The sequence below is a fragment of the Dermacentor variabilis genome, chromosome 4, assembly GCF_050947875.1.
Source record: "Dermacentor variabilis isolate Ectoservices chromosome 4, ASM5094787v1, whole genome shotgun sequence".
NCBI lineage: Eukaryota > Metazoa > Arthropoda > Arachnida > Ixodida > Ixodidae > Dermacentor > Dermacentor variabilis.
This window is the reverse complement of record NC_134571.1, coordinates 117,340,365-117,367,492: the sequence shown is the minus strand read 5'-3', so window position 1 is coordinate 117,367,492 and position 27,128 is coordinate 117,340,365. Positions and strand designations below refer to the sequence as shown.

Below are 27,128 nucleotides of genomic sequence, written 5' to 3'. Positions count from 1 at the left end.
CCGATACAAGGAGAGGGAGCACCGCAGTCGCCACTAAGTGGCCCTCTTCACCACCGCATGGTAAGCATTAGCCGTGTTTCTTTTTCTACTTGAAATTCAGTTCACTACGCGACTACTTACTTGGGTCTAACTCGCTAAAGCATGACATGGGCATTAGAATAAAAACCAAAACGGCCCTATAGGTTGTGACCTAATCCCTCCCCCCTATCATGAAAACTTGTTTCTAACTTCGGACGCTGTGTGTCGCCATACTACAGGTGCTCTTGCACGCGCCAGATGCTTGTCATGACAAAATGAGGCTAGGGGCAATGGGAATTGGATGGAAAAATTTTATTTTTTCATGTGAAAACAAATCGTGTACAAGACATTGCAATTTCTGGTTATGGTCATAACAAATTCATGCAAGTGAAATTTGAATAAGTACATCTATTGTAAAAACCACTTTTCTAAAGCAAACCATAGTTTTCAGCAGAAAGAAGCATCGTGTGTTAGCTAGAGCTTTGGTAAAATACCACGCACTGCTCTCACAGCATCAGAGGGAGGCTTTGCTTAGCGTGCCTTAGTCTTGAACCCTTTCTTGACTGGGGGCTTGAGACTAGAAGCAAAAAAATAATGAAAATAAAGTACGGTACGTGGTTTCATCTGCTGTAGGATGAAAAGAGAGAGAGAAAGAAGAGGACAGTGAAATGTACAGATTTGGAAAGGAAACAGCCATCATGCAAAGCACGACACCCACCTAGAATTTCAACTTGTGACGGCAATGAAGCGGTGACCAACAGATTGCCGGACGACCGATGCGCTGATGATGTGTCCGTAATCGTCCAAAATCCCAACATTCACTTGGATACGGTAAGTGCGGAAACTCCTCAGACTGATCTGCAAGACAAAGGAGGGCAGTTTCTGGTGTTGAGCTTTTAGTTTGGAGTGGAGAGGGGAAGGCCTTGGTCTAGGGAACAGACTGCATGCTTATTTTTCATTACTAATATGACATACATATTTACAAAAATAAGTTGACTCGCGGTCCCAGCCTTGTGAAAGTGGATGTCCAGCACAGCTGTTGAAAACCACCACTGCAACTGCTAAGTGGGTTATGCGATGCTTTATTGCTTTAGAGTAATGGTAATTGTGACAGCACGCTGACCCCAATGCGGTGCTGCAACAACATTGATATCATTTGTTAGGCTGGTTCTTTTATATACGAAAGGCTAGGAACGTCGCTCCTCACGTTGCATGCTGCCATCACTGTGGCAGCTTGCGCAACAATAATCGTTAACGGGAAATGTTTGCAGGGAGCGCTACGTGCTTCGCATTGTTGCCAGGAGCGCCTTATCAATTATGTGGTTTGGATGATAGCTTTGTGCTTTTTTTTCTGTTCCAGTCATTAAGCTACAATGAAGAGGAAAAATCATTTGTGGTATGTTAGCAAATTACCCTCCACCTATGCCAAGAATTGAAAAAAGAAGCCACTCTTGCAGCGAGAACGCCAGCATGGTAAGCCTGTACAGACGCGCAAACAAAAGACTGGTGGTGCCGTCGCCGTGAAGCGAAACTCCTGTACCAGCCAGCAGTGACGTCTCCTCGAACCTAGTTGTACTTCTGTATGTAAAATTGTCTGTGTTGTATCCTACAAAAGTCAACTTTGGAAGTTTCAAGGATTTTTGCACAACCGCAATGGCCGAAATCCAAAAGAAAAATTATGCAGATCCCACGTACTGTGGGAATCGATGTAAGCGAAGCTTCGATTTGATTAGTGGTGGTGTTGGCGGCTAAAGCTTAATTTCTTCAACATTTAGGCTACCACGAGAGGGGCTTGTTGTTAAACATTACCTTGTAGGTACCACTGCTCTTTGTCTGCGTAGTACATAGAACGCACAAGGAGATGTGTTTACTTGGGGCGTTGTAGTGTGCCATATTTTATAAGCTCTGAGAGGGTTGAAGGTTGTCATTTCCTCACATGGCACATCGCATTGTGGCAGAACTATAAAACTTGAATTCGATTATGGGGCCGTACGTTCCGGAACCAGACTCGGACAATGAGGCAAGCCGTAGTGGCGTACTCCGGTTTAATTTTGACACCGTGATGTTCTTTAACGTGTCCCAAAATCTAAGTGCAGGTGCGTTTGCTATTTCGCCCCCGTCGAAATGCGGCTGCCTCGGTTGGGATGGAATCCACGAACTCTAGCAATGTCATAGCCGTAAAGCTATCGCGGCGGGCACAGAAGTGTTGATTTGACGGTCGACTGCTTCCGCAGTGCCTGCTGGACTCTGCGGTGCGCGTTAATTAACACGGCTCTGCTTCTGCATGCCCTGCTTAAGTTGCCCGCTTGACATATTTGCATGCAGTTTATTCTTTAGAAATAGCAGCAAGGTACTGTACCGTACCAATTATTTAAGCTTGGCCTATTTCCCTGCAACTGCTCACCTCTCCCCTCTCGTATATGGGAACTGCCTCTTCTCCCTCTCCTTCTCTCTACAGTCATTTCTGCGTCCCCTGTGGCCTGCATGCAGAGGGGACGCGGAGGGGACGCGCTGCAGTTTCTGGTAGGCTTCTGAGGGTGCGTATGGATAATTACAGTTGTCAAGAGGCTAATGTGGCGACGACCAGGGAGCTCCAGAAGGCACTGTGCGCATTCGACTCGGAGGGGGGAAAACGAGTTTCTCGCGTCGCCTTTCCCCTCTTACTCGCGAATCTCATGCACGCTCTAAACCAGCCCCCGACGCGGTGTGCGCGACAGCAGCAGTGGGAAAGTCGAAGGAAGAGTCAAAGAAAGCTTAGCTATAAAACAAAAATCCGAGGACACCCAATCACTTAAGAGTTGTGAATGCGAAAGCACTAATAAGAAAGGTTTAAATTAACAGTACTATAATAGCAGGATTAAGTGAAATGGCGTTACCGTTACACAAACGAACTTTGCAGAAAGCGAGTTCTGGTATAGCGTAGCTTACGCGTGGAACGCTATGCTATTCCGCTTTGAATCTCGCATACATGGTGCACCTAAGTGAATCTATCTGTGCGTGAGTCCGGAAAGCGCGAAAGTGGAAGCCAGGACCGCTTTATAATTGTGCTTTCCATGTCCGGCGATCTACGGTGAACGGTACAACCAGTACAAGCTGTCTACCATAGCCTCCGAAATATTCCAATCTCGGAGGTCACGTGCCATCGTCGCGCTTATCTCCCGACCCAAACGATAGGTGGCCGATAAGGGAGATGGGAAGAGAAAACTAGAAAGTCAACAAAAACAATCTGAATACCAGGTAATTTTTAAACTTCCCTTAACCACAACAAGAATCTAAGCTGTTAGTCATCCTAGAATTTCAAGATGCGCTAAATATTCCTGTCGGATAGCCTTTTGAATCCTTTAGTCTAGTTTACAGGGGTTCAAGGCCTGCAAGTATTAGTCGTGAATGTATACATCGACGCTGCCAAAGACAAGAAGAATGGGTGTATGTTATGCCGATGTATATCGCCGAACCATCTTTGAGCACTGGCAACCACGCACTATGCTCCGCTAAGTTCACCGTTCACAACTTTATAAAATCGATGGCTGCCGTCTACTGATGACATACTAGTTTATATCAATTATGAGTGCGCGGTTAGCGTTCCAATTCAGTGACGAAGGTTGCCCTTCCAGGACGTCTAAAGGAAATGCCGGTTTCTTTTCCGGCGTGAACTTTCTGAACGCTTCTTTAATGGCCCGCGGAAGTCTGCGGTCGCCTCCGTAGTCACTTCATGGAAAGCTGTGAATTCGTAATCAACACTGATCTATCTTCCCGAGTCCTTACAGTTTCTTATCCACTTCTTATACGAATTTTATCACTGATGTCAAACATGTATACTTCGTGCATTTATTTTAGAAAAGACAGTGAAAGAAGAATGACTACAGACAACAGCTTTTGGCAACATATCAAAGCTTTATCTCGAATGGCGGCCAAATCAAGGCGCGGGAAGCAGCGTGTGGTTCTTTGGAACTTTTGAATTCGCAGTCATAAACGATGAGAATTATGCCCACAGAATATTGGATGACCACTTAAATTGGGCAACCCCAGACAACTACTATGCATTACACAGCATGCTCCAAAGACATTACACACAGGCGACACATGGGCATTTGCGAAATATCAGGGGGAACCACGCTTATCGGCGGTGCTCAGTTGAGGAGAGATGTAGATTATCTGACACTCAGAGTTCTAGGATTAGAGAATATTTTTTGTAAAGCGTTGCGATATCTGCACGAATCAACGTGCCAGAGGTTTGAAGTCAGCCGCCCGTGTTTAAACCTCCCCCCCCCCCCCCCAAGGGAAACAGCAAATAAGTTTAAAGTTGTAATATATTCTCTCAAAACTTTGCTTTCGCCGAATTAGAGTGGTTTATAAAAGAAATTTTTTTTGATGTTTCACTTTTTGAATGTCGCGACAGAGCCGCTGCAGTTAGTGACGTTACGCATTTCAAAATATTTTTCCATGTTTTGGCCGCTGCGGTTAAGTATTCGATGTTGAAACTCCTGAAGTTCATTTTTTTGGCCGTATTACAAAAGAATGTAGTACACCTTCACCGATGAATTCTAGGCCCAGGCAGATGCCGTCAAATTTCATTTTCAAAATCAAATCTGGTTCGGAAAGTTCAATGCGCCATCCACCACGGTTTTGCTCTTTGGAGTCTTTTCGGGTCCCCTCGCCTGACACGATTTTTCTTTTAAGTAAGAGAAGCGGAATGTTCTAATGCAGCTCATATTTTTTTACCTTTGGTGTGCCTTTAAAATCACTCCGAAATTATTTTTGTGCAAACGCAATCAGTCGTAGGGCAGGTCATCATTGCGATCACCGAGAGGCAAATTCAAGTGCGCTGCGTAACGCGTCTAATATTAGGTTTTAAACATCTACATCGCAGCATATCGCAGTAGCATCGTTCCGCACGTTTACACCCGTATCTGCCCACTCTACGTGGAGTATGTGAGCGATGTCACTCATTCGAGAGATCGATGTCTGACTGGCTTTCCACACGAGATCATCGAGAGTGTTTGCATTTATGCCGCCTACATTATGCTTATTTTCAATGGCACACGTGTACACGCACAGTAACTAGTGCGCCTTCGAAAAGAAACACACAAATGCAATATATGAAGAGGTTTCTTTAAAACAATGGCGCGCTTCAACCTGAAAATGCATGAGGATCGATCGTCTGCTACAGCTTGCGACGAAAGGAGTTGCTACATTGAATTATAGCGGGAAAGCGTTCCGTACGACAGGCGAAATTCTTATCGGTTCCACAAAAATTGCATCGGAGACCCTTCGTTCTACAGTTGTAAGCCTTTTACGAGTCTCAAGATGGACATCTTTCAACGATACGTTGAACGCGTTGAACCCTTTCAACGATACGTTGAAAGGGATTGACAACTGACCGGAATGTGTTGTGAGACGTTGATGGAAATGAATTTACCATGACTTACAGTGATAGAATCCAGCAGGCTGTTCGCGATCTAATTAGGGATTATAATTTTAATTTGGCAATGGAAGTCTGAAAACCAGTAAGTGGCGAGACCTGGCGCTGAAATAATGGTACTTCGGATGTATTCTGCGAGTAAGTCGTAGAGTAAGTACGTAAGTCGACTGTTACTAAGTACAGCATAATTCTTGCTTAAAGTTCCAGTTAATATATGGCATTCGTGCAGTATTCTATGCTTCGGGAAGCAAAACGCGCGCGTGGCTACGGCAACACGCTGAACACCTATCTCGTGCTCGGTTTTCCATCCTGGCGTTAACAGCGCGAAAGGTAGTCGAACACGAGACGAGAAGACGACACCACCATGGCGCTGCCGAAATAAGCGCGCACTTATTTCCGCAAATGAGGACGTACCGTTACACATGAATCTCAAAAATTTAGTAATGTGTAAATGCAGCTTTTGCAGCACGCTTGTACACAACGTAACAAACTTACGTAATATATAAATTGACATATCTAATTTGTCTACTTTCAATGATCTAATGGATGCCGTTTACACAGCCGTCATATCTGTTCTTGACGGAGAGCTATTAATTTGTAAACCTCATATTTCTATTTTTTTTATCGAGTGTTCGAATTTTTGAAAGTTCTTTCGACAAAATTCAGGCCCTAAATCGAACTTAGAACGACAGAAAGCTGAGCTAGTCGCTAAGGATTCATTATGCAAAAAAGAGGTGAGGCGTGCAGACAGGACACAAGAGTAGAGGAGTGGAAGCAGAAACGGCGTTCGTGTTGTCCACTTCTCTACTCTTGTGTCCTGTCTGCACACCTCACCTCTGTTTTGCCTAAATCGAAATTCCGCTTCCAGCAGTCACTATAATTTAGCTTTATCGCTCGGATGCATTAAATTTCATTAAAATCGGTCCAGAACTTATCTGAGAAAAACTTTTTTTTTTTGCGTTGAACAGGCTGCGTCGGAGTTGGGCCCGAGCTAAAGATAACGCTGAGGAAACGCTTCTGCGCCGTCCGCCTTTTTCGATCTCACTTTCAACGGCCACCAAGTTGCGAATTTAGCAAGATTACCAGGTACTGCGCGCTGCGGTTCTTTTCGACAAATGGCTGGCGATTGTTTTCACGTTCGAGACCTCGCAAAAAAGGCTTCTATGGAAGGTGAAGATTAAACAGTACAATTACGTTGACGCCAACGACTGCCTCGTGTCCGTGGGCAGTGCGAGTAAGCCTTACAAAAATGTCTATTAAGATTATTTAGAACGTCTACCAGCTTTCCATTTACTTTATTGACAGTCTATTTACATTTGCATTCTGATAACATTTGTTCATACATTGTCGAAATACTTCTTTCTTACTTGTGTATTAAGAATACTTTCAATACACAGTCAAAAGACTTCCTTCTTACTTTTGTATAAAGAATATTTTAAATAAGCCGTTAAAAGACTTCCTTCATACTTTTGCAAATATTATATTTTAAGTGCCCCGTCAATATGTCTTCTAGCTTTCGTCTATATGAAAACTTCAGAACTGCGTCAAAACGCTCGTTACTTGTGTGTAAAGAATGTTTTACTATACACCATCAAACTATTTTTTTTCTGAAGAACATGTATCCTCAATACGTCCACAGCTAGTACTCTTTGCCGAAAAATATTTAGAATGGGAAGTAACTTGAGAGTTTTTGATATTTTTTTCTAAAACACATTCATGCCCATATATGACATACTCAGGAATCAAGCTCTTTGTTTTAAATCATAGCCCCAATACAAGTCGGTAGCGAATTGTTGACGGAGTGCTACTAAAATGTTTAAAGAAATATGTTCGTTAACTGTTAGAACTAATCTTTTTAAAGGTTCTACTGGACTACGTGAGCGTGCGGTGACGTCAGCACACTCCGAGAAATTTGTTTGCGCTACACCACCTGACCGGTGCGATAGCTCAGTATTGTGCAGGCCGCGCACCAGTTGCACAGCTTTATCCCCGCCTTGGGGCTGGTTAATTAAAAGCCGATTTACGCTTGAGCCGTGACGCGTGCGGTGGTGCAGAAAACAGCACATTTCGCACACTGGTTCACAAATATTGGCATACACTGGGCTCGCACATGCAGTGTGAACCGAAATGTGTGTACCAGTCCGCGAAATGCGCAAATTTTCACCCGACCACATGCGTGCGGGCCGGCGGGTGGTGCGGCGTGGGGCTCGAGCGTAAATCGGCCCTTACCACACACTGCTACTGCAAGGCCACCAATTAGCTTTGCAACGAGGTAATCAGATCAGTGCACTCCGCGGATTAAATAGTACGCCCTGAGCTGGGACGCGTCAGCGCAGTAGCGTCACGCTATTTGTTAAAAAGAAGAAAAAGAGCCGGAACTCATGGTAACACGGCGCTGGAACGTTTTCGCTCAAATATCCAGAAGGCTGCAAAATACAGCTGCTGCTGAGTGACCGCGAGTGTCGACCTGAGTAAGCGCACAGGTCGAACAGAAAGAAAAGCTGAACTCTGTGCAGGTAACACCTTTCTGTGAAAAAAAATAATGAAATTAGCCTTACTGAATAAAAAATGTAGCTTTCTATGCGTCCCTATTCGCGCGCTTTCGTCCCTGTCTCATACCGACGGCTTCTGCACATTAAAGGTAACTAATAGGACGTTGCATCAAAGTAAAGGCAAAGTTACTACGTCAACTGATCTGCTTTACGGCGATGGTAGCTTGCTGTGTGTGAAAACAGATTGAAAAGAGATAATTATGCACTCTTAATATTCAGTGATTTCGCTTCACAACACGGCTACAAAATTTTGAGCTCCAACAAGTGGTCAACATGACATCTGTAATTATGGCATTCCGGATACCAAGAGCCAGGATATCAAAGGCCATAATTTTGCCGTGCTTCGGGCGTCTGAAAACTGCTAACGCCATAGCCACCATGCTTTGGACATGTATTTGGCTATAAAAATACTACTACAATAGGCTTGAGCATTATTTTGCGCTGGGCGCCATGAAGCAAAATTTTTTCTTTGAAAGCGGCAAGCGCTAAAGGATGTTCTTGCGCAAAATAGGATAACAACATAATTTACCCAATATGACTTTAGTTTTATATGTTTATTACCTTTGCAGAAAAAAGGCTGGTTTTCAGAACAATATTTGCCTCGAAATATAAAGCTATACAGTCCCTAAAGGCACAACAAAATTGAGCCAGCTACCTTGTCCTTTTATTTTTTCAACCTCTGCCACGAGGTACATTCCTCCAAGTGCAGTTCCGAGAAAGAGGTGCGCACACAAAAGCCGGCCACATGTTTCACCGAGAAGCGATGAATGTCTAGGTCTGAGTCAACCATCGCAAGGTGGGAGGGAGGGGGGCATGTTTCGGCGTAAAACGGGGCTTTAGTTCCGCGGGGGTCAAGGCGAAGCGGAATGATGGAAAGAATGTCACATGCCTATCTCGCGCATGCGGAGAAATTTGACAGTGGTCCGAATCGAGGCAAAGAAGGAGACCGTCCCAATCGACCGTACCACGCCGGCGTCGCAAACGAACTGACGGCGATTCTTTGTGATTTGGGAGAAGGAAAGTACGCTTAATTCTGTGCTGAAGAATTAGGCGTACTTGCCCTCTCCCAAATCACGAAGAATCGCGATCAGTTCCTTTGCGACGCCGGCATGGTACGGTCGGAACGATGTAGGTGTTTCGTCGCGCATTGTAGCAGCAATCTAGCTATTTTTGCTGCTGTTTATGCTTATGCTGTGTTGTGCCTAATTCATCGTTGCAAGCCAACCAGCAACGTGTTTGCGACGCCCACGGTGCTTTCTTCGTTCCGTGATGTGAATGTTTCTGCAGCTTCTCTGCCAGCTGCGATGCAGTGTCGCGTGAGGTAATTTAATATTGCCACTGTCCGTGTTTTAAACTGCACACTGCACAAATAGCGAACAGCGGTTCCTCAAGACAGCACTGCGTTGAAGTTTTATCTGTCTCCAAATTATAATAAAAGATATGTTTATGAAGAATGACAGAAAAGAACATATTATTTTGATGTTATTTTATTTCAGTTTCTTATGCTGCATTTTGGCAGGTTATTATGGCGCGAACAGTAACGACGTGAAATGTTTTAAGAACGATTTTCTTACATACTTGAACTATACCGCGTCATGCGGTTCGCTTGAAGTTGCTATAAACACGAAGCGTACAAATACTTCGTTTTCACAGCATTCGCAATGACCTAATGTCTGGTAAATATTGTCTGATCATGAACTCACTCTTTGCTCTTTCCTACTCTGGCTGTACAGGATGAGAGATAGTAAAATATTGAACGTATAGTTTCACGGTTCACAATGACATATGTTTCAGCGAACCGGTTCACAATGACATAGGTTGCACTGGTTAGACAAGTGCGAATGTGAAAGAAAATCGTTCGCACTTGTCTAACCGCTGCAACCTATGTCATTGTGAACCAGTATTTTTTGACACTGATATTTTGTTTTCGAGTAAAAATAAACGAACACGTCAAATTACAGAAGCGTTCCATATAATAAGGCGTGCTTAAAAATGCATCAGTCAGCCATTCGTTGCTATCACTGACAAAGAATTCGAATTCTTTAATACTGCTTCAAGCTCTGTAATCTGTTTATGTAAAAATAGATGACACGGACACGTTTTGCACATGCTCGGCGCAGCTAGCTGGCGCTTTTACGTTCTCTTTCCAAAAATAAACAGTTTTGAGTAAGCGCTCGCGCGCCCACCTTCTCTGCGTCACCATGAATAAACCATGTAATTGGATCTTTTGAGTGAGTCAATTATTTATGCAGATAATTGGTTAAGAAAACATTTTGAGAAACTGAATTTATTCAGGCCACAACATTGGGGGATATAACAATAGTTTTAGGCTGTTCCCTTTTTTTCGGAAACGACCTTGCACACTTTCCTAATTTTAATAACACGTAGAAAATACAACGCAGCAAAGGATATGCATTGCAAAATGTGCCCCATCCTTGCTATCTCCTCTGCAAGTAAACAGGGATGACGGTTACAACTTTAGACTTCATGTGAACCTTGTTAAAAAGCTGTTCTATGTCTGTCGTGTGCTAACGTGAGCATTATGTTAACACTGACCATTTTGTTTCTGTGCAGGCTTCACCCTGCAAACATTCTGAGAGACATCAACTCTGAATGTAAAAATACATTATAATCGATGCTTGCTAGAGATTATGCGACAGCTGCAGTGCCATATTCAACTAAGTCACCACTCATTTATTATTTTTCATTAATTTCTGTATTACTTCTCTCGCAATTCTGTAAATATTTTTGTGTGAATAAACTTCTTTTAGTGCAAACTTACATTTGTTTTCCATGTACATGCACCTTCTAGGTTGCATCCTGCCTTTTACCAACATGCTCACACATACTGACAAATTTTTACACTATACTACTAGGTCGTATGTGGGACAAATGTTACTAGAGGGAGAGTAAAACTTCAGTAGCAAGTACATAAGCACATGTAAGTAAAATATTGCCAGAGCATTACTACAGAGCCTAAAGACTTGTGTTGGTGGATGGTTAATAGAATGTTTACAGATCATATATGAACATGCTTCAATTGAAGTACGGTGGCCAATTCTTGATAGGATGATACTAGGGTTTATAAAGACATATGTGAATAGGTGATTGGTAGAAAGTTGGCAGAACGTTTACAAACATGGTTCAATTGGAACAATGTTAATATGGTGTGTAATGAAGACCTGTTATTAGGGTATCGGTAGGAAGGTGGCAGAATGTTTACAAATATTCTTCAATTGGAAGAATGTTAATATGGTGTATAAATAAGGCCTTTTAATAGGGGATTTCAGGGAAGTCTTTCGGATTAGTATTCACCTAAAGGCATCCTCGCACGCATATACCATCGCGTTGGTCAAATTTCCAGGCGAGGTGTTTAGAGACCACTTCGAGTCTTCCGAAAAAAAAAAAGTTCATCAAAGCGCGCTTCTCCGTCCTACAGATAAACAATACACCTTTGTCAGTGCGGTCTAGTGCAGAACCTCGTCCAATGTCATTGCGGCCAGAGATTGAAGTGGGCCTTCCTTCCAAAAAGAAATTTCCATCCACAGGACCCACACTTGCGTATTTGTCTTTTCGGAAGGGTGCGCGGGCCTCTTTAGGATAGGCATGCGTTGGTCCCACAAAACGATATGCGGCTATTGCGACATCACTACCGTTTCCGACTCCCTTTGAAGAAACAAAGCAGGGTGGAGAACAGAATATGCCAAAGAGCTACAGCTTACTGAAATCAACAAAAGACAGTCTTTGGTCCCTTGAATGATGATAAGTATATAGCACGCATTGGTCCTTGCTCCTTATCTCTCAGGGATACATGCGTTAGGTGCAAGGAGGCGTTGCAAGTAACAAGTTAACTATCAGACAAGCTCCGACAACTCGACGTGAGGTCTGTACACCGGTCAACCTATTTGTTACGTCGCGGCGTCCGTTAATTAAGCCATATTCTATAACAGCGAAAATTACCGTAATCAGAGTTTCTTCTCCTAGGGGCATTTGGTCATGTGTGCCGCATTTTTTCTTAAACAAGATATAGTGACCAGCCAGAAATCAGGAAGGGGGGAGGGGAGTATTCTGTTAGGGTCCACCGAATGGACATGTCGATTTCGCCCACTGCTAAAGTTCTGCTTAGCTGAGCTGGAGTGCGCGCCAGAAGGAAACAGGCGGCTCTAGCCAATTCAGCAGCAGACGAAATGGAAATGTCGACTAGGTGGTCCCTTGTAGAATAGCCCCCTCCCCCAGGTATAGCGACGAGTATAAATATAAGAGCACGTTCCTCCCTGGGCTAACAAAATATCGTACAGGTAAGTACGGTAACAACTTGTAGCACTCGCGCCGTCATGTCTTGTTGACGGATTCCCCAAATGTCGCTGGGCCAGTTTTGAACGATCGCACACTGCACTTGAACTGAATATTTACGGCACTAGAGCTAGGTAAAACCCAGGGCCTTCTGACCAGGGTGTTAGTTCAAAGCGTACGCTTCTTTGAACTCGCTAAGTATTGTGCATCTTACGAACGGCGACCTAACTAGCAAGCGCGATTAAAATGGGGAAGCGGCGAACGAACTCTTACCGGAGGCGGGTTCGGGATATTTTTCTCGTTGGAGAAGAGCTTGAGCTTGGAAAACGACAGCACCTGGCCCTTCAACCAGCAACCAGGCCGCGGTGAATCCGGGTGGCAGTACTCACCAACTGCGCAAGTCCAAGGATACACTTTAGGGCTTAAATTCGCTTCGCCACAAATAGACATACACAAAAATGTAAAGAAAAACGCCTTTCTCGGGAGGCGGCGATAAGGCCGACGACGATAGCGTCCGGCTCAGACTGACCGCATTGGTTCGCAGTGGAATCCGTGAAGGTGAGCCAGGCCTTGTACTGCCAGTGATCCACCAAGTTTGTAATCCGAAACACAGGCGCTGGCTTCATGAACCTGCATGCGAGGGAGATAGTCGAGGCACGGTCATTTTTGACGAACACCGTTTTCACGCGATGGATACGCAAGCACGTGTCGAAACGAGCAGCTAAAACATGATTGCACGATGCCATAGTGAGAAAGACATGATCAGACAGTAATATACGTGGGTCACCGCATAGGTGCTTGTTCCTAGTATCTGAATTATGCGCTGCCTGTAGGCACGAACATGGGCGACTCAACCATCTTGCTCTCAGCACTGCTGAATCGGTTTAAACTGCAGGGATGCCTTCGCAAAATGAGAGGGATTATCGTTCGCGTCATTACTGTTCACTGTTTCTTTTTTCAGACCAGCATGTACACCACGATGTGGCATGTGAGGCTTCTCGGCAGGGACGCTAATGCGTGCTCGGAACGCTCATGCCAACAACGGAAGCCAGCACGCTGCCCTGTGGAGTGCGATATTGCAACGCTTCTGAAAGCGAACCGTTTTGAGATCACCCCCGTGCACTATGGCGCGAAACCACGTCGGCTGTAAAAAAGCACTCGCCTGCCCTGTGTGTGTATCAGCAGTTCCATCCTAGACAGCAGGAACTCGCGCTGGTTGACGAGGGTGACATGGGGAAGCTTGGCCGGCAGACTCTCCACGATCTCCCGATGCTGATTCGCGTTCTTTTTGGGAGGGAACTGGGGCCATTCGCTCCAGTCGTGAACCATGTCCGCGTGGTCACTAGGAAAGTCCGCCGGACGGACGAGGTTTGGCTGAATCCAGATCTGTGGCTCGCTTTCAACGACGACGGCTGCGGAGCTGGAAGTGGACGGCACGCTTTCGATGTCCTTTGACTGGGACGGGCCGGCCAGCGCGACGTCGCTGTTTCCGCTGTCACTGCTGGAAGAGCTGCTACTGCTGCTGTCGTCGCTGCTGCTGGTGCTCGTCGGCAGCTTGCAACCGACTTCCATAAGCATGGCGTAGCCGTACAGACTAGGGTCGAGTCCAGCAGCAGGGGAGGTCGAAGCACGGCCCGAAGGCTCCATCCTCGAGGCACAAGCGGAGTTGGCGGATTGTATCGTAGGGAGCGCGACTTCAGTAGATCTGCGATGGTCGAGTAGCTGCTGTTTGCTGTGCATTGACTTGTTTTATGGCGTGCTCGAGAAGTGTGCTACTCCAGAAGGCCGGCGCGTATCTTTTTTGACTATGATGACGACCTTGAAAGTATTTAGCACGCGCGCACTGACGGGTTTGATTTGCATTGGTGCCCATGGGTGTATAGCTCAACCCACTATGGTTTGTCGGTCACGCTTAGTTGGCTCTTCAACATGGGCGTGTGCTCGTTTTACGATTTTCTCCGGTTCTCGGGTAAAAAGGAAGTCATTGACCACGAAGGGTCATCGTGTTTTGCTCGTCATCAGAGGTCCTTACTAACACTGATTTACTATCTTTGTCGTTGAGTGAAATAATAACCGTATATTCTGATATTGTCTCCTCAATATCTATACGCAAGCTTAGAGGCCTCTGGCCATGCGTCGTTTTTTTTCGTTCTTTTTTTTATCGGCATGATATAAGGAGATGTTGGCGCACGAATGCAGCGTCAGCTACTGCTTGGGCCTTGGATATGATAAATACATCGTACAGTAGCAACACACAGCAGATAATAATATACAACATAGTTACAACAATGTTGCATTGTCACATGGAAGTCAAAATAACAAGACGAGGTTGCAAAGACGCACTTAAAGCAATAATGCGAACAGCGGTGTAACACAACAAATAAACACTCAAGCAACGATTCTAACTACGATAGTATCATATGTATACCTTGCCAATAAAAATAAATAATTCTCTCAAAAACATTTCTTTCGTGCCTTAATTAATAACAGCCAATTACGCCGCTGTCTTCCGGAAATGTGTTTAATTATATTAAAGCGCACATCTGCATAGCTTTTCTTGGTCATGGTCGTAATATATAGTTTCTTCAAATTGAAAGGGTCATGCTGTGATGCCGGTAATGACGATTTAAGTCAGCGTCTTGGTATGTCGTGGTGCGGGCATTCTAGTAGAACGTGGCATGTGTCTTCGTCAAGAAAGCCACAATCACACTGAGGAATTTCAGATCGGATAATTCTGTGTGTAAAGAGTGTTTTGTGTAGGCGGTGCACAGCTGTTATCCCACCACTGAGTCTTCCTATGTTTCTATCTAACGGTAATGAAATGTTGAATTATAAGCGGTTCAATATAAGCGGTTCAATATAAATCGGTGCCGAAATCTTGCAATATTGGTCGAACTACGTCGTTTTGCATATCTTGAATTATGTTGCTTCTAAGATCTGCGCTTGGTTTGCCTTTCTGTGCTTCTAGATTTCATCATAAGTTATATTAGCGTTATATGTTTTCATTTTCCCGCTTCAAAGAGACGTGAGCGCCGCCTGGGAGGCGATGAAAACTATCCTCTTTCGCGCCTCTCTTAAGGAAGTTATAAATATTCTCGCGCATAAGATAGCGAATAGTTAAGCCGGTAATTGTTGACGATGTTGCACGAGAGGATTGTTCGTTATTGAAGTACGGTATAACTCTTGCTGAAGTAGACGATTGTGTTGAAGTAGTGTCATCTGTATAGGCATGGTATGTATCCTGGATGGCGCATATACGGGGTCATCATATCTAAGCTTTCTGGAACGTTTTAACATAATGCCTGTTGCAGATAGCGTAATTCTCGTCCTTGAGCTGGAATATTCGAAGAGGCGGACATTACTGGAAGGAGACATCAAAGCACATATTAAAACAATTAACACAAATTCCCTAATAAACTTCATAACTATGCACGACACGTACTGCGATTTAGGAATTTAGGAATTGAATAACGTTTCTTTTAAGATCTGCGCTTGGTTTGCCTTTGTGTGCTTCTCCAGTGCCTCATAAGTTATATTAGCATTATGTTTTGATTTTCACGCTTCAAAGAGACGTGAGCGCCACCTGGAAGGATTCATTATGCAAACAAGAAGTGAGGCGTGCAGACAGAAGTGCACAACACGAACGCCGACTATCAACTGAATGGATCACTGAGGCGAAAAAGAAAGAAGACACAACACTCATCTGCGCAAGCTCAGGAATGGTAACACCACGTGTCAGTCGGGTACACGTGCCAGTCTACGTGAGAGATAACTGTTAAGGCGTTTATTCTCTTCCTTACGTAAAGTAATCGAAGGCTGATTCACGCACGCACTTCCGCCATTATAGATATGCCGTATACCTCTACCATAAGACTCGTATCTTCATTCTTATGCCTGTACAATATTGCGCATTCATCGAACTCTGGCGCGAAGTTACAATCTTGGCAGTATAAGGAAAGATTAGAAGGCAATCCACCGGTTAACGACCTCTTACGTTCCATTAGCCTCTGATTGATACACCGTCCTGTTTGCCCTACATAGAACTGGCCACAGCTAAGGGGAATGTTATAAACCACACCCATACGACAGTCAGTAAAACTGTTGTTCTTATTGTGCTTCACTGGACAAATATCTGTTCGTTTTTTATTGCCTTTTACGTGGTCCTTTTTCCTCTGTACGGCAGCGCATATCTTACCTAGCTTATTGGGAGCAGTGAAAGCAACATTAACATCATATCTACTTGCAACTTTTTTAAGCCTGTGCGACACTGAATGAATATACGGAATAGCCACTACTCTTTTTTTGCTATAACTGCTTTCTATAATCACGTCCGTCCCCCTCGAAACCGACTTCTTTAGGCGCTCAGCCACAGTGGCCACTGCTACACTAGGATAACCTGCTTCTAATAGGCGCCGGACCTGCGCATTAAAACTGGCGCTCATTTTGTGCATGCATGCAGGATCTGGTGAGAGAAGACTTAAGGCACGACATGGCAATTCCATTTTTTACTACTTTGGAATGCTTGGATTGAAAGTTTAGTAATTTTTTATGCGAACACCCCCTGGCACGCTTCGGCCTCTGCGGCCCCAACCCACGGGCTGCCCTGCTTCCAGCTTTGATCCCTCCGCTGCCGCTTGGGTGCCCCGGAGATCCTGCGCCGCCTGCTTTTAAAAACCTCAGGTGCTCTCCTGAGGCCTCCGTTTGCCGGTTACATGTGCCCTCCCGGAGCAGTGCTTGTAAAGAATCCGATCTATCGTCGCGACGAAAAAAGCGACCCGCGACTTATACAACACCAGTCAGAACATTGTCCCTTCAGACACAGCGATCACCTTGGAACCGGCGTCCGCGCCCACTGCATCACCGCGCGGGCAGCCAGCGGCGGAGCGTATAAACCAACTCGACAGCACTCCGCAGTGCCTGCGTGTCTATAGGGGACAAACGAATACAACACGCTCTAAGAAACCTCCTCCGTATAGTGCCCAGGCTGAGTCATATATTCAAGGAGCAAAAGCCCCGAGATTTTCTATCTCGCGCTCGTTCTTACTCGCGCCTGCGCAGAAACGTCGAGCTCCGTCAAAAGTGCCACGCCCCGCTGTACCTACTAGCAATTCTAAAAACGCTGCCGGGTCCCCCCTTAATGCTTACAAATTTCGGGCAAGAAAATACGTGTAGCACATTCCCGGGAGCCTCTATAGATTGCATAAATATAATTTAGCAGGCTATCAGTAACATAGATGCCTAGAAAATCAAGATGCAATCAAACCTCGTTAGGGCGTAATCGGCTGGGATCGACGTTTAGGGATGCACTATAAACGATGTACAAGTTAGTCGCCAATGCCAGTTTAGAAGCTACTTACCGGCCGGGAAAGAACTACGTCACGATGCTCTCAAACGCACACACGGCAGGCTTTATTTTATAGGCAGCAAAAAATCGGCAACCTTCACTTGCCGCAGTGGTGGCGTTGCCACGACACCTTCGAACACGGTAAGGCCACGGGCGAGTTTGTCCACGAGGCCCCGCTTCTGTGCGAAAGCTCGCATGACGCTCAAAGCACGCGCCGCGTCAGATAATGAAGTGCCGTAATCCGCTTTCACATCGCGATCCACTTCACATATGAAGATTGGCAAGGTGCGACGGTGGCAAAAGTGTCGCTATCCGAGAATTCCGCGAATGTGGACGTCTTGATAATCTTCCGCAATGTGGACGTCTTGATAACATCAACACGACACGCTGCAGCAAAGACCGTTAGAAACCACGACGATGCTACAACCGCAAAAGCACTGGCAGAATGAAGAAAAAAAATTCATGCAGGAACTTCTCAGGGAGTTGTCTAAGTATGCGTAACCCTTGTGGCACTTGCTCATCTCCACGCATGCAGGTGACATTATCAATGTTATGAAACTTGATCAGGCCAGCGCAAACAAACGACAGCGCTGCGGTGACACGAACTGGTGCGGACGGCAGCGCAAGGTGCATTGATGACGCAAGCAAAGTACTGCATGCATGCGGCGGCGCCCGGTGCGCTGATGATATTCGGATCATCATAAGCCGTTATCGCGCATTAGCGCCTTATCCAACAGCATCGAGCCAGTATGAACTGTGATCAAACGTACGCCGGTGGGGCCTGCGTATATATGGCATGACTGTGCGGGCCATATGTTGAAAACGATCTCCGATGTGGAAAGAGAGTGCTGACTACTAATCGCTCTCTGCGCTGCGTTTCCGCCGCTGCGCGCTAAAGAGAAACGTGCGGGTCCACGTATTGAAAGCGATTTGCGAAAGGCGCAGGTTGTGGCTTGTGCCGAGAGCTTCGCGAGTGCTGTGTTCTTGCCGCCTTGTTGACGTTGAAGCTACAGGCGGCTTGAAGATACAATCGCTCGCTGCTGTGGGCTTTATCTTGAAAGCGGTCGTCAAGGGCGGAAGGGTGGGACATTTTTCTCGTTGGGCAAGCATAGAAATGCCTATGCATTTGAAACAAAAATGTGCTTCTGCGCAGCTACTATACGTGAGTTGAATTGGATTTTGTTCGACAGCGAATTCGCAGCCTTACCAGCAGCTGCTTCGTGTTACAGGAAGCCAGTCTTGAAGGCCGTGCTTTTGTGCGCTGCTAAGCTGTATGAGCAGGAAATACGTCATGGTGGCCATGTTTGAACGTCACTCTCGGTGGCGGCTGTCATCCGGGTGTCGCAGCTCGAGAATCGAACGTCTGCGCACATGAGATCTTGCCGATTTTGTGTCTGTGCGTGTAGAACAAGAAAGAAAATAGTACGCACGAAGCGACTATACATACTGCTTCAGCGGTCACCCAGTATACATGGGGTTCAATGGTCTGGGTGGGGGAATCTTCGTGACTATATTTAAACCGCAATTACATATTATGGGGAGACGTGGGTTCCCAAACGAATTTTGTCAATTTTAGTGTAAACTGGATTTTATTTAACAGTATCAGTATTTTTTTCTGCTGATTGCTAATATCTAATTAGATTTTGTATATCTGCATTAGAACAAATGATGCAAAGTTTTTAATAGAGAAATTCAGTCAATTTCTTACGGGACTTTTCAAAAGCTTAACTTTGTCAAAACCGAAAACAAAGTATAAGGCCAGAACGCCAAAGAGTAGCTCTAGCCAGTGATGCTATTTTTATTGTTCTTAGTGCAATTATAATGAAAAAAAAAATGATGTAAACATAATTGCAATATTTTTGAGAATTTTCATTTGTATTTAGTGGCTATTAAAATTTAGCCGACAACTTCGGAATAAATAAATAGCACCACCGGCTAGATCCAGTCGACGCAAATATATTGATACCAAACATTTTGCTGGTACTTAGAAAGAACATATGAAGATTACCCCTCCCCCCCCCCTCCCGTAAGGCAGTGTGTGGTGTCCAAAAAGATGAAGCTGAGAAAAACGAAATTGAACTTTCAGTTCACAGTAACCTTGAATGGCCTAACAATATGGCAATATGAATTGCATAACTGTGTAGCGCTGTCTTTCAGCAACAAGTTCATGACATACATTTGGACATTGTGCAAAAATAACACAGAGATATTGGTTGCAACATCACGCATGGTCATTGAAAACAATGCCACAAAGGTAGCACACGAGCCTCACATTTTTATTTGAGTTCCTTCTTAGACAGAAGGCACACAAATGGCATCCCTATGCAAATAAAGTTGCACAGAGTTCATGGCCACAACAAAATATGTTCTTTCCACAAACTTTATGGCTACAACAAAAAATCTGGATCAAATATCAGTGGTGGTCGCCACATTTCAATGGAGCCGAAATGCAAGAAAGTTCATGTGCTTGTGTTGTAGCGCTTCCCAAGTGGTCAAAATTAATTCAGAATCATATCGTGGTTTTGGAACGTAAAATCCAAGAATTCAGATTAAAAAAAAAGACATGTATATCTCTTGCACACTCACACAATTGTGCATTCAGCACAGGTCACGCCTAGACCTATAAAAGCCCAGGACTGCAGGCAGAGTCTGTTGTTGGCTTGTTCCTCTTTGCAAGCTTGTTTGTCAAAGCATTTCTGTTTGTGTGATCTTTGTTGGACATGTGAAGCCTCCGGCGATCCTTTCGCGCATGCCACACGTGAAGCACTCCAGCACAAGCTTGGCACAGCGCCCGTACTCCTTGGTGGGGTCCTTCGAAAGCGTCAGCGTTTTCTTGCCGCACATGGGACACGGCATAAGTCCTAAAAAGTCTTGTAGCACGGATAAATCCACGATCGCAAATTCCGTTCCGCTGTCGTTGACGTCCTCTTTCGTGTCAACACCCAGCAGCTCAAACTTTCGCTCCGTTGCAGACTGCGAAGCCAGGCGCGGTTTCACCTTATCGGCGATCGCTGCGCGCTTGCTACTCTCTTCGGTCGTGCAGAAAACGGTATCTACACGGTGTCTGCCAACACGCGAGGCGTGGGTGGACTAAGTGTTGATGCTAGACGAACCGAGTTGCAGCTCGGAACTCGATCCGGCAGAATCTTGAGGCAGACCAGCAACCGCCGACTCCGGGTGCATGCCTATCCGTCTTCTGTCGCGCATTCCACGGGCGCTTTCGCGCCTTGCTGAACGCTTGACGCGCAGTAGTCTTCAGACGACGATCTGCTCCAGCTATTCGGGCGGCGAAAAGACACCTCATCGATCGTTGTCGAGAAGCGAGCTGCTGAACAAACGCGCACAGCGGCGCAAGAAAACCACAGAGGGAAACACGCAGCGCACACGGGAGCGACCAACCTGTCGGGCAGGCCAGAATTGGCACCCAAACGGCGTCAGACCAATAGGAGCGAGGCGCGCGGGGGGCGTGCGTGCTTTGGCCAATCAGCGGCACCGGCGCATCCTTCAGAAAGACGCGAAAGCGTCGGTTCCTCCCATGGAGGAAGGAAACAGAGGAGAGGCCCTCCTCCCTCCGCGCGCTAGGAGAAAAGTGTGGAGGAAATGACCTGCTAGGTTCTCTTTTTGTTGCTGTTTTTTTATTTATTTGCTGTAGCGGCTACGCCTTTCGGGTTACAATGGTGGCTTTGTTGCGGTTCTGTGCGCTCACACGTGTTGCTCCGTAGGTTTCGAACCGTGGCAAAGGCGCCGTGCGGGCAGGTTTGCGTTGGTCTCCATGTTTTGTTGCGCTGCGTTATCTGGACTATGCTCTCCCGGATGTTGCTGCGGCCAAGTGGGATATGAGGAAGTTCGTGAAATGAACGCGCATGCAGCGCTGTACGCAATGTACCGCGCCACGGCAGCGGCAACTGGATGAAGGAATATCCTCGGGAAATTTTGCCCTCTTTGGCGGAATCATGCTAACGTGCTATATTTCAATAGAATAAGCGCCAAAATTGACGGCACACAAGAAGAAATACAGACAGGACAAGGCGCCCCACAACGGCCCAACTAGCCCCACAACGTGTTTTACTAACGTGCTATCGCATGCCGAAACCGAGACATCGCGATTGTTTAGTATTGCTGCGGAGCGCGCGCATCCGAGCAGCCCGGTTGCGCGCAGCGCGACGTGGTTTCGCGAGAAATGTAAACAAGAGAGGAGAACTGGCCCGATAGGCGGGGCAACGCCATGAGCAACGCCAACTTCCGGCTTCACTTTAGCTTCACACAGAGTGACGTCAGGGCCTCTCCTGAGTTTCCTTCCTCCATGGTTCCTCCTCACCTACGCCATTTTGAACCGGCGCAAAATACGCACAAAGAAAGCAGCTCCCAAACAAGCTCAAGTGGCGCTTGCGCCTCCCACCACCCCGCGTTTAAAGTCCCTTGATAATTTGAAATTAGTGACTCGTTGAACTCTGCCGTCGCCGCACGACCTCCTCGCCCCTTGCGCGTTTCCCCGCGGCAACCAGTCTTGCCCCCGTTTTTCTGCACGACGATTGGTAACCCTGCCGTTGCCGTTGGAAACGCGCGGATCTTGAGTTTTGCTTGTGTTTTTCCTTTTCGTTCGCGCCATTTTCCTCCTGAGCACGGCTGGCTCGGCGCTTTAGCTCGGCGTAGCGAACGTTGTACGCTGCGTTTCCTGCTCTATGTGCTAGCGTTATGCCGGACTGTTGCGCATATAACTGCAGCAAGAAGCCTGAAGATGGTTATGCCGTTTTTATGATACCACAAGGAAAGCGTAACTGCTTGCGCAGCAAGCAGTGGCTGCATGACATCGGCCGAAAGAACTCCGTTTTGACAAAGAACAGCGTTGTTTGCGAGCTGAGGCGTCTTTCTTATAGCTCGTAGCAAAGCATCCCGTAACGCTGCATTTTTTTTACATTTTTCCGGCCTGCTCACCAGCGTTTTTGTTGCGGTTGTCCTCAGTATGCTTATTATTCTGGGGCGGCTCCATCACCTCGCACGTCGCTAACTGTTTTAGAGCGCAGCTCTTTGGCGTCCGTTCCTGGGTTTCGCGTCGTTGTCGGCGTTGTCGTCGGCCTCGTAACCAGCTCCGCCCCCCTTTCATCCCCCCAGCGCTAGCAGCGACCGACTGATACCGCTGGATGCCGCTGACGCCGCTAGAGAGTCAAGATAACGTGACTGCATAGAACACCGTCGCCGCCATGCAGAAAGAGGAGGAAAGGGTCCCCCCCCCCTGTTCTTGTGTGGCGGATAGGGTGCTCTTCAGTTGCCGACGCGCCGGTTATTTCACGTAGGCCCCGGCACGTCGACGAATACGTGACCACCTTCCCACGGCTAGACCTGGTTCTTAGCGCTGCGGAAGCGAGGGTATCATATTGTTTGTATCGGCATCGGCGGCGTTGTCCCTGAAACCAACTCCGCAGCTGGGGTTGACTCACTATCGGCGTCAGCGGCATCAGTCAGTCGCTGCTATCTCTTCCCTCCTCCCTTTATCGTGTTGTCCGCTTGCTGCGCGCGCTTCTGCCCCCATCGTTTGCCGCTGGGTGTACACGCCGCCCCCCTCCCCCCTCTTCCTGCGAGTCTCCGGTTGTCAAAGCGCCGGCTCGAACTTAATTCCTTTCTTCGCTCCTCCTCCAATGCAACCCCTGTGCGGTGGCAATCAGAGAGCCAGATCGGTGGCGGCGGATCTGTATATGTGCACCGCCCGAGCCGAAATTGCCGCTGCCGTTCGCCACTGCGAAATTATCTGCCAGTTCTTTCTGAGCCATGAGCGAGACGACCGATGGAAGTCCTCCGTCTGCTGCTGCTGCTGCTGCTGCTAAACGAGCTCCCAGAGCAGAGGCCCAGCGCCGTCGCCGTCAGAATCCAGAGGTGCGTGCCGCCGAAGCAGAAGCTTACCGTCGCCGCCGTCGAGATGATCCAGGAGTACGCGTCGCCGAAGCAGAGGCTAAGCGCCGCCGCCGAGAAGACCCTGCCGTTCGCGCCGCCGAAGCGGAGGCTCATCGCCGCCGTCGAGAGCAACGAGCAGTATTGAAAATAAAAAAAAAATTCTGTGATAGCGCATACATGTGTTGCTCGATTTCTTTGCCTCAATCTATCGAAAAGGTGAAACAGCTTATTTGCTGCGCTCAAATTTCGCATTAGGAAGTAACGTAATCGTCGGTAATTTTTATTCAGTCGGAAGTGCAGCATTATAGATTCTGCTTTCCGCCATGACAAAATTAGTGGCAAGTATACCATTGGTATTGCAGGTGATGAGCGTTAGCTTGTCAACATTGAGGTATCATTAAGTTTTAGGCGAAAGCCTTCAGATCTGTTTCAAGGTCGCATTGTAAACTGGAAGTATCACGTGACCCAAGGAAGGCCAGAGGTGACCTAAAGCATGTCCATCCCTGTACAAGAGAATAATTACCCAAGTTAATTAATGAATCATTAGTGATTGACATAAGGTGGATTAGGGAGGATTAAGGTTGATTAGACGGTATTAAAGAAGATTAAGGTGAATTAGAGTGCATTAAGAATTAAGATGCACGAATAAAGATTAAGGTGGGTGGATGAGGATTAAGGTGGATTAAGGTGTAGGCTTGATGGAAGGGTATTAAGACCGATTAGGGTGATTAGGGTGCATGAACAAGGATAAAGGAAGATTGAGGTCGATAATGTGGATTAAGGTGAATTAGGGTTGATAAAGGAGGATTAAAACCGATTAGGATGGATTTGGGTACATTAAGGTGGATTAGGGAACATGGAGCTGGATTAGGTTTGATAGAGGTGGATTAGGTTGTATTAAGGTAGATTGGGACTATTAAGCAGGATTAAAGTGCATGAATAAGGATTAAGGTGGATTATGATTGATTAGGGTTGGTAAAGGAGGATATACATCGTATAGGGTAGGCTAAGGTGCATTAGGGGTGATGTAGGTTGATTAGGTTTTATTAAGTTGGATTGGGAGTATTAAGCTGGATTAAGATGGGATGAAGAAGCATTAAGGTGCATTAGGGTGGACTATGATGAATTAGGGTTAATTTGTATTAAGACCGATTAGTCTACCATAATCCTCCTAATGCACATTAATCCACCGAATCCACACTCATCGACCTTAATCCTCCTTCATTCAGTTTAATCCACCATAATCTGCGAAAGTCCTCCTTAATCCACCTTCATCGACCTTAATCTACTCTAACCCTCCTTAATGTACTTTAATCCTCCTTAATCAACCGTAATGCTTCCTTATTCACTTTCATCCACCCTAATCCACTATAATCGGCCTTAATGCACCTTAATCCACTATAATCGGCCTTAATTCACCTTAATCCACATTCATCGACCTTAGCCCACCCAAATATTCCTTAAACCACCCTAGTCCTCTTAATTCACTTTAATTCACCCTAGCCCACCAAATCGTCCTTAAAGGGACACTAAAGGTTACCAGAAACTCAAGTTAAAGTGGTAGAGCAATGTTCTAGAACGTCTAAGGCGTCAATATAATCGTGAACAGAGCTTTAGTAACCGAGAAATTGAGGTAAATGCATGACACGATTTGAGACCCCCCAGCGACATTCCGGTACTAGCCCGATGACGAAAGGACTCCTCATAATTTGTGTTACTAATACTCAACTACTCGTATTAAAAATATCATTTCATTCGATTATAAGACGGAAAAAAATGTTGCTTGTCTACGTCTATTCGATTCTAAGAAAAAATAACATTTTGACGTTACCCTTCAGTAATATGGGTGTTTGAAAGGTTTCGTTTTCGCTCGACTCTGCGCGCTCGGCTCTGCGCCGCGCACGCTTTGGAGTTTCAGTAGTTTCGTTATCGCGTCGTGCTGTGAGGGTTCTCCTGGCTCGCGAAACTTTCATTTGGAACAAGCAGCGAGAATGCCACGTCCATGTGATGTCGTGGGAAGCCCTCGTTGCTTTCCCGCTCCGGAGAGCCGGTGTCGAGGCCGCCGTCGTAGTACGCAACGACGCCGGCAGTGCGAGCCCTCAGCAGCAGGTCGCGCTCGTCGGTGCTCAAATCGCTGAAGTTGAGCCCACCATCGCGAGCCAATCTGTCGGGGTCAGGGTCCATTGCGACGAGCGTCGAAGTTAGCGTCATAGAATGAAGTACCAGCTTATGGGCGTCTTGCGCTGGAGTTTGAGGTATAGTAGCGGCGCCTGGTGGCGGTGCGGGAAACGACATCTGGGTCGTGCCAGCTTGGGTCGTATTGAGCCCTGGCTGTGGCGAAGCACGTTTCTAGGCCGAGTTTTGCGTCGATTCGCACATTTTTATGCCCTGTTGCGAGTGCGAAAAGGCTCGTCGCTTCTCATAGACCACGCCGACCACGCTGCGAGCTCGCCGCAGCCTATAGTTTAAGGAAAACGGACTATCTGTGTCCCGTGGGACGTAATGCGGGACGTAATTCGTTTCTCCTTCCGCTAGCCACCATACTCCCGCTTTCGCTCTGCTGTCGGCTCTGTCTTGGCTCTGTTTCTGCCGCGCGTTCGCGTTTTGCGCAGAAAAGCCGTAGCGCCGTCTGCGGACGCCGTTCTACTCACCGATGGCGCAACGTCACTATGAGACCATGATGTCAGTACTCCTCGATCGGAGGGCGGGCGATTTGAACTGCGCTAGAGGTACGCGGACGCTTCAGAACGCATTTTCTCTTAAAATAAGTCTCTCCTTGGCACGAAACAAGCGTTTCGAGGTTTCTGTGATGGTATTTCAACAGTCCACGTTGACTTAATAGTAACCTTTAGTGTCCCTTTAATGCACCTAAACTCACCTTCATGCACCCTAATTCACCTTCATCGACCTTAATCCAATCTAGTCCTCCTCTATGCACCTTCATCGACTGTAATCCACCTTAATACTCCTTAATACACCCGAATTCATCTTAATCCAATCACTAATCAATGATTACATTGCTAATCATTATAAATCTCTTATACGCGGCTGCAGATGCTTGGTTCGCTTCCCGCCTTCCTTCGGTCACGTGATATTTTCTGTAGCTCACAACACGACCTCGAAACAGAGGTCTCAGGCTTTCGCTTAATAAGCCACACAGAAAAGGGATGTGTCACAAGCAATACTAGATCAGACGCATGAAGTAAAGCATCTGATCATGTGGCTGAAAAATTGTCTGGAGTATTAAGTTGGATTGGGATTGGCGCAGCTGGTGTTTTCTCCCGCTGCAATTTGTTTCACGAGCATACAGACCAACCTACCACGAACCGAATCCCTTTCCTGGTCCCTGGATCAGTTAAAACAAAGAAGGTTGAACTAACGAAGCAACATCGATGCGCGTGAGCGTTCAATAGATGGCGACAACTGAACGCTTCTTGAGTTAATCGCGCGGGCACCGAATCGATGAGAAAGCCGGCCTTCACACCCCAGGAGATGCGGATAACTATCGCCATCCAAACGGAGTGAAAAAGGCAGCAAAATGTTGACCCCCTAATAGCTGTCAAGTCTCACGTTTGATTTCGCGGTGCTTTAACATGGGCGAGGCGGTGAG

The 27,128-nt window shown here is 46.5% G+C and overlaps 2 protein-coding genes across 2 annotated transcripts in view; one reads left to right on the top strand and one right to left on the bottom strand.

The window, feature by feature from the left end:
* Positions 1–27,128, top strand: part of LOC142579665 (uncharacterized) — a 238,284-nt gene that overhangs the window by 152,835 nt on the left and 58,321 nt on the right. The window lies entirely within an intron of this gene.
* On the bottom strand, positions 313–12,993 carry LOC142577906 (uncharacterized). Its single transcript, XM_075687332.1, has 4 exons — positions 12,815–12,993; positions 12,559–12,677; positions 737–876; positions 313–595 (listed from the first exon to the last, which is right to left on the bottom strand). Exons 1-3 carry the CDS (start codon positions 12,909–12,911, stop codon positions 745–747), a joined length of 348 nt encoding a protein of 115 aa, XP_075543447.1. The 5' UTR covers positions 12,912–12,993; the 3' UTR covers positions 313–595; positions 737–744.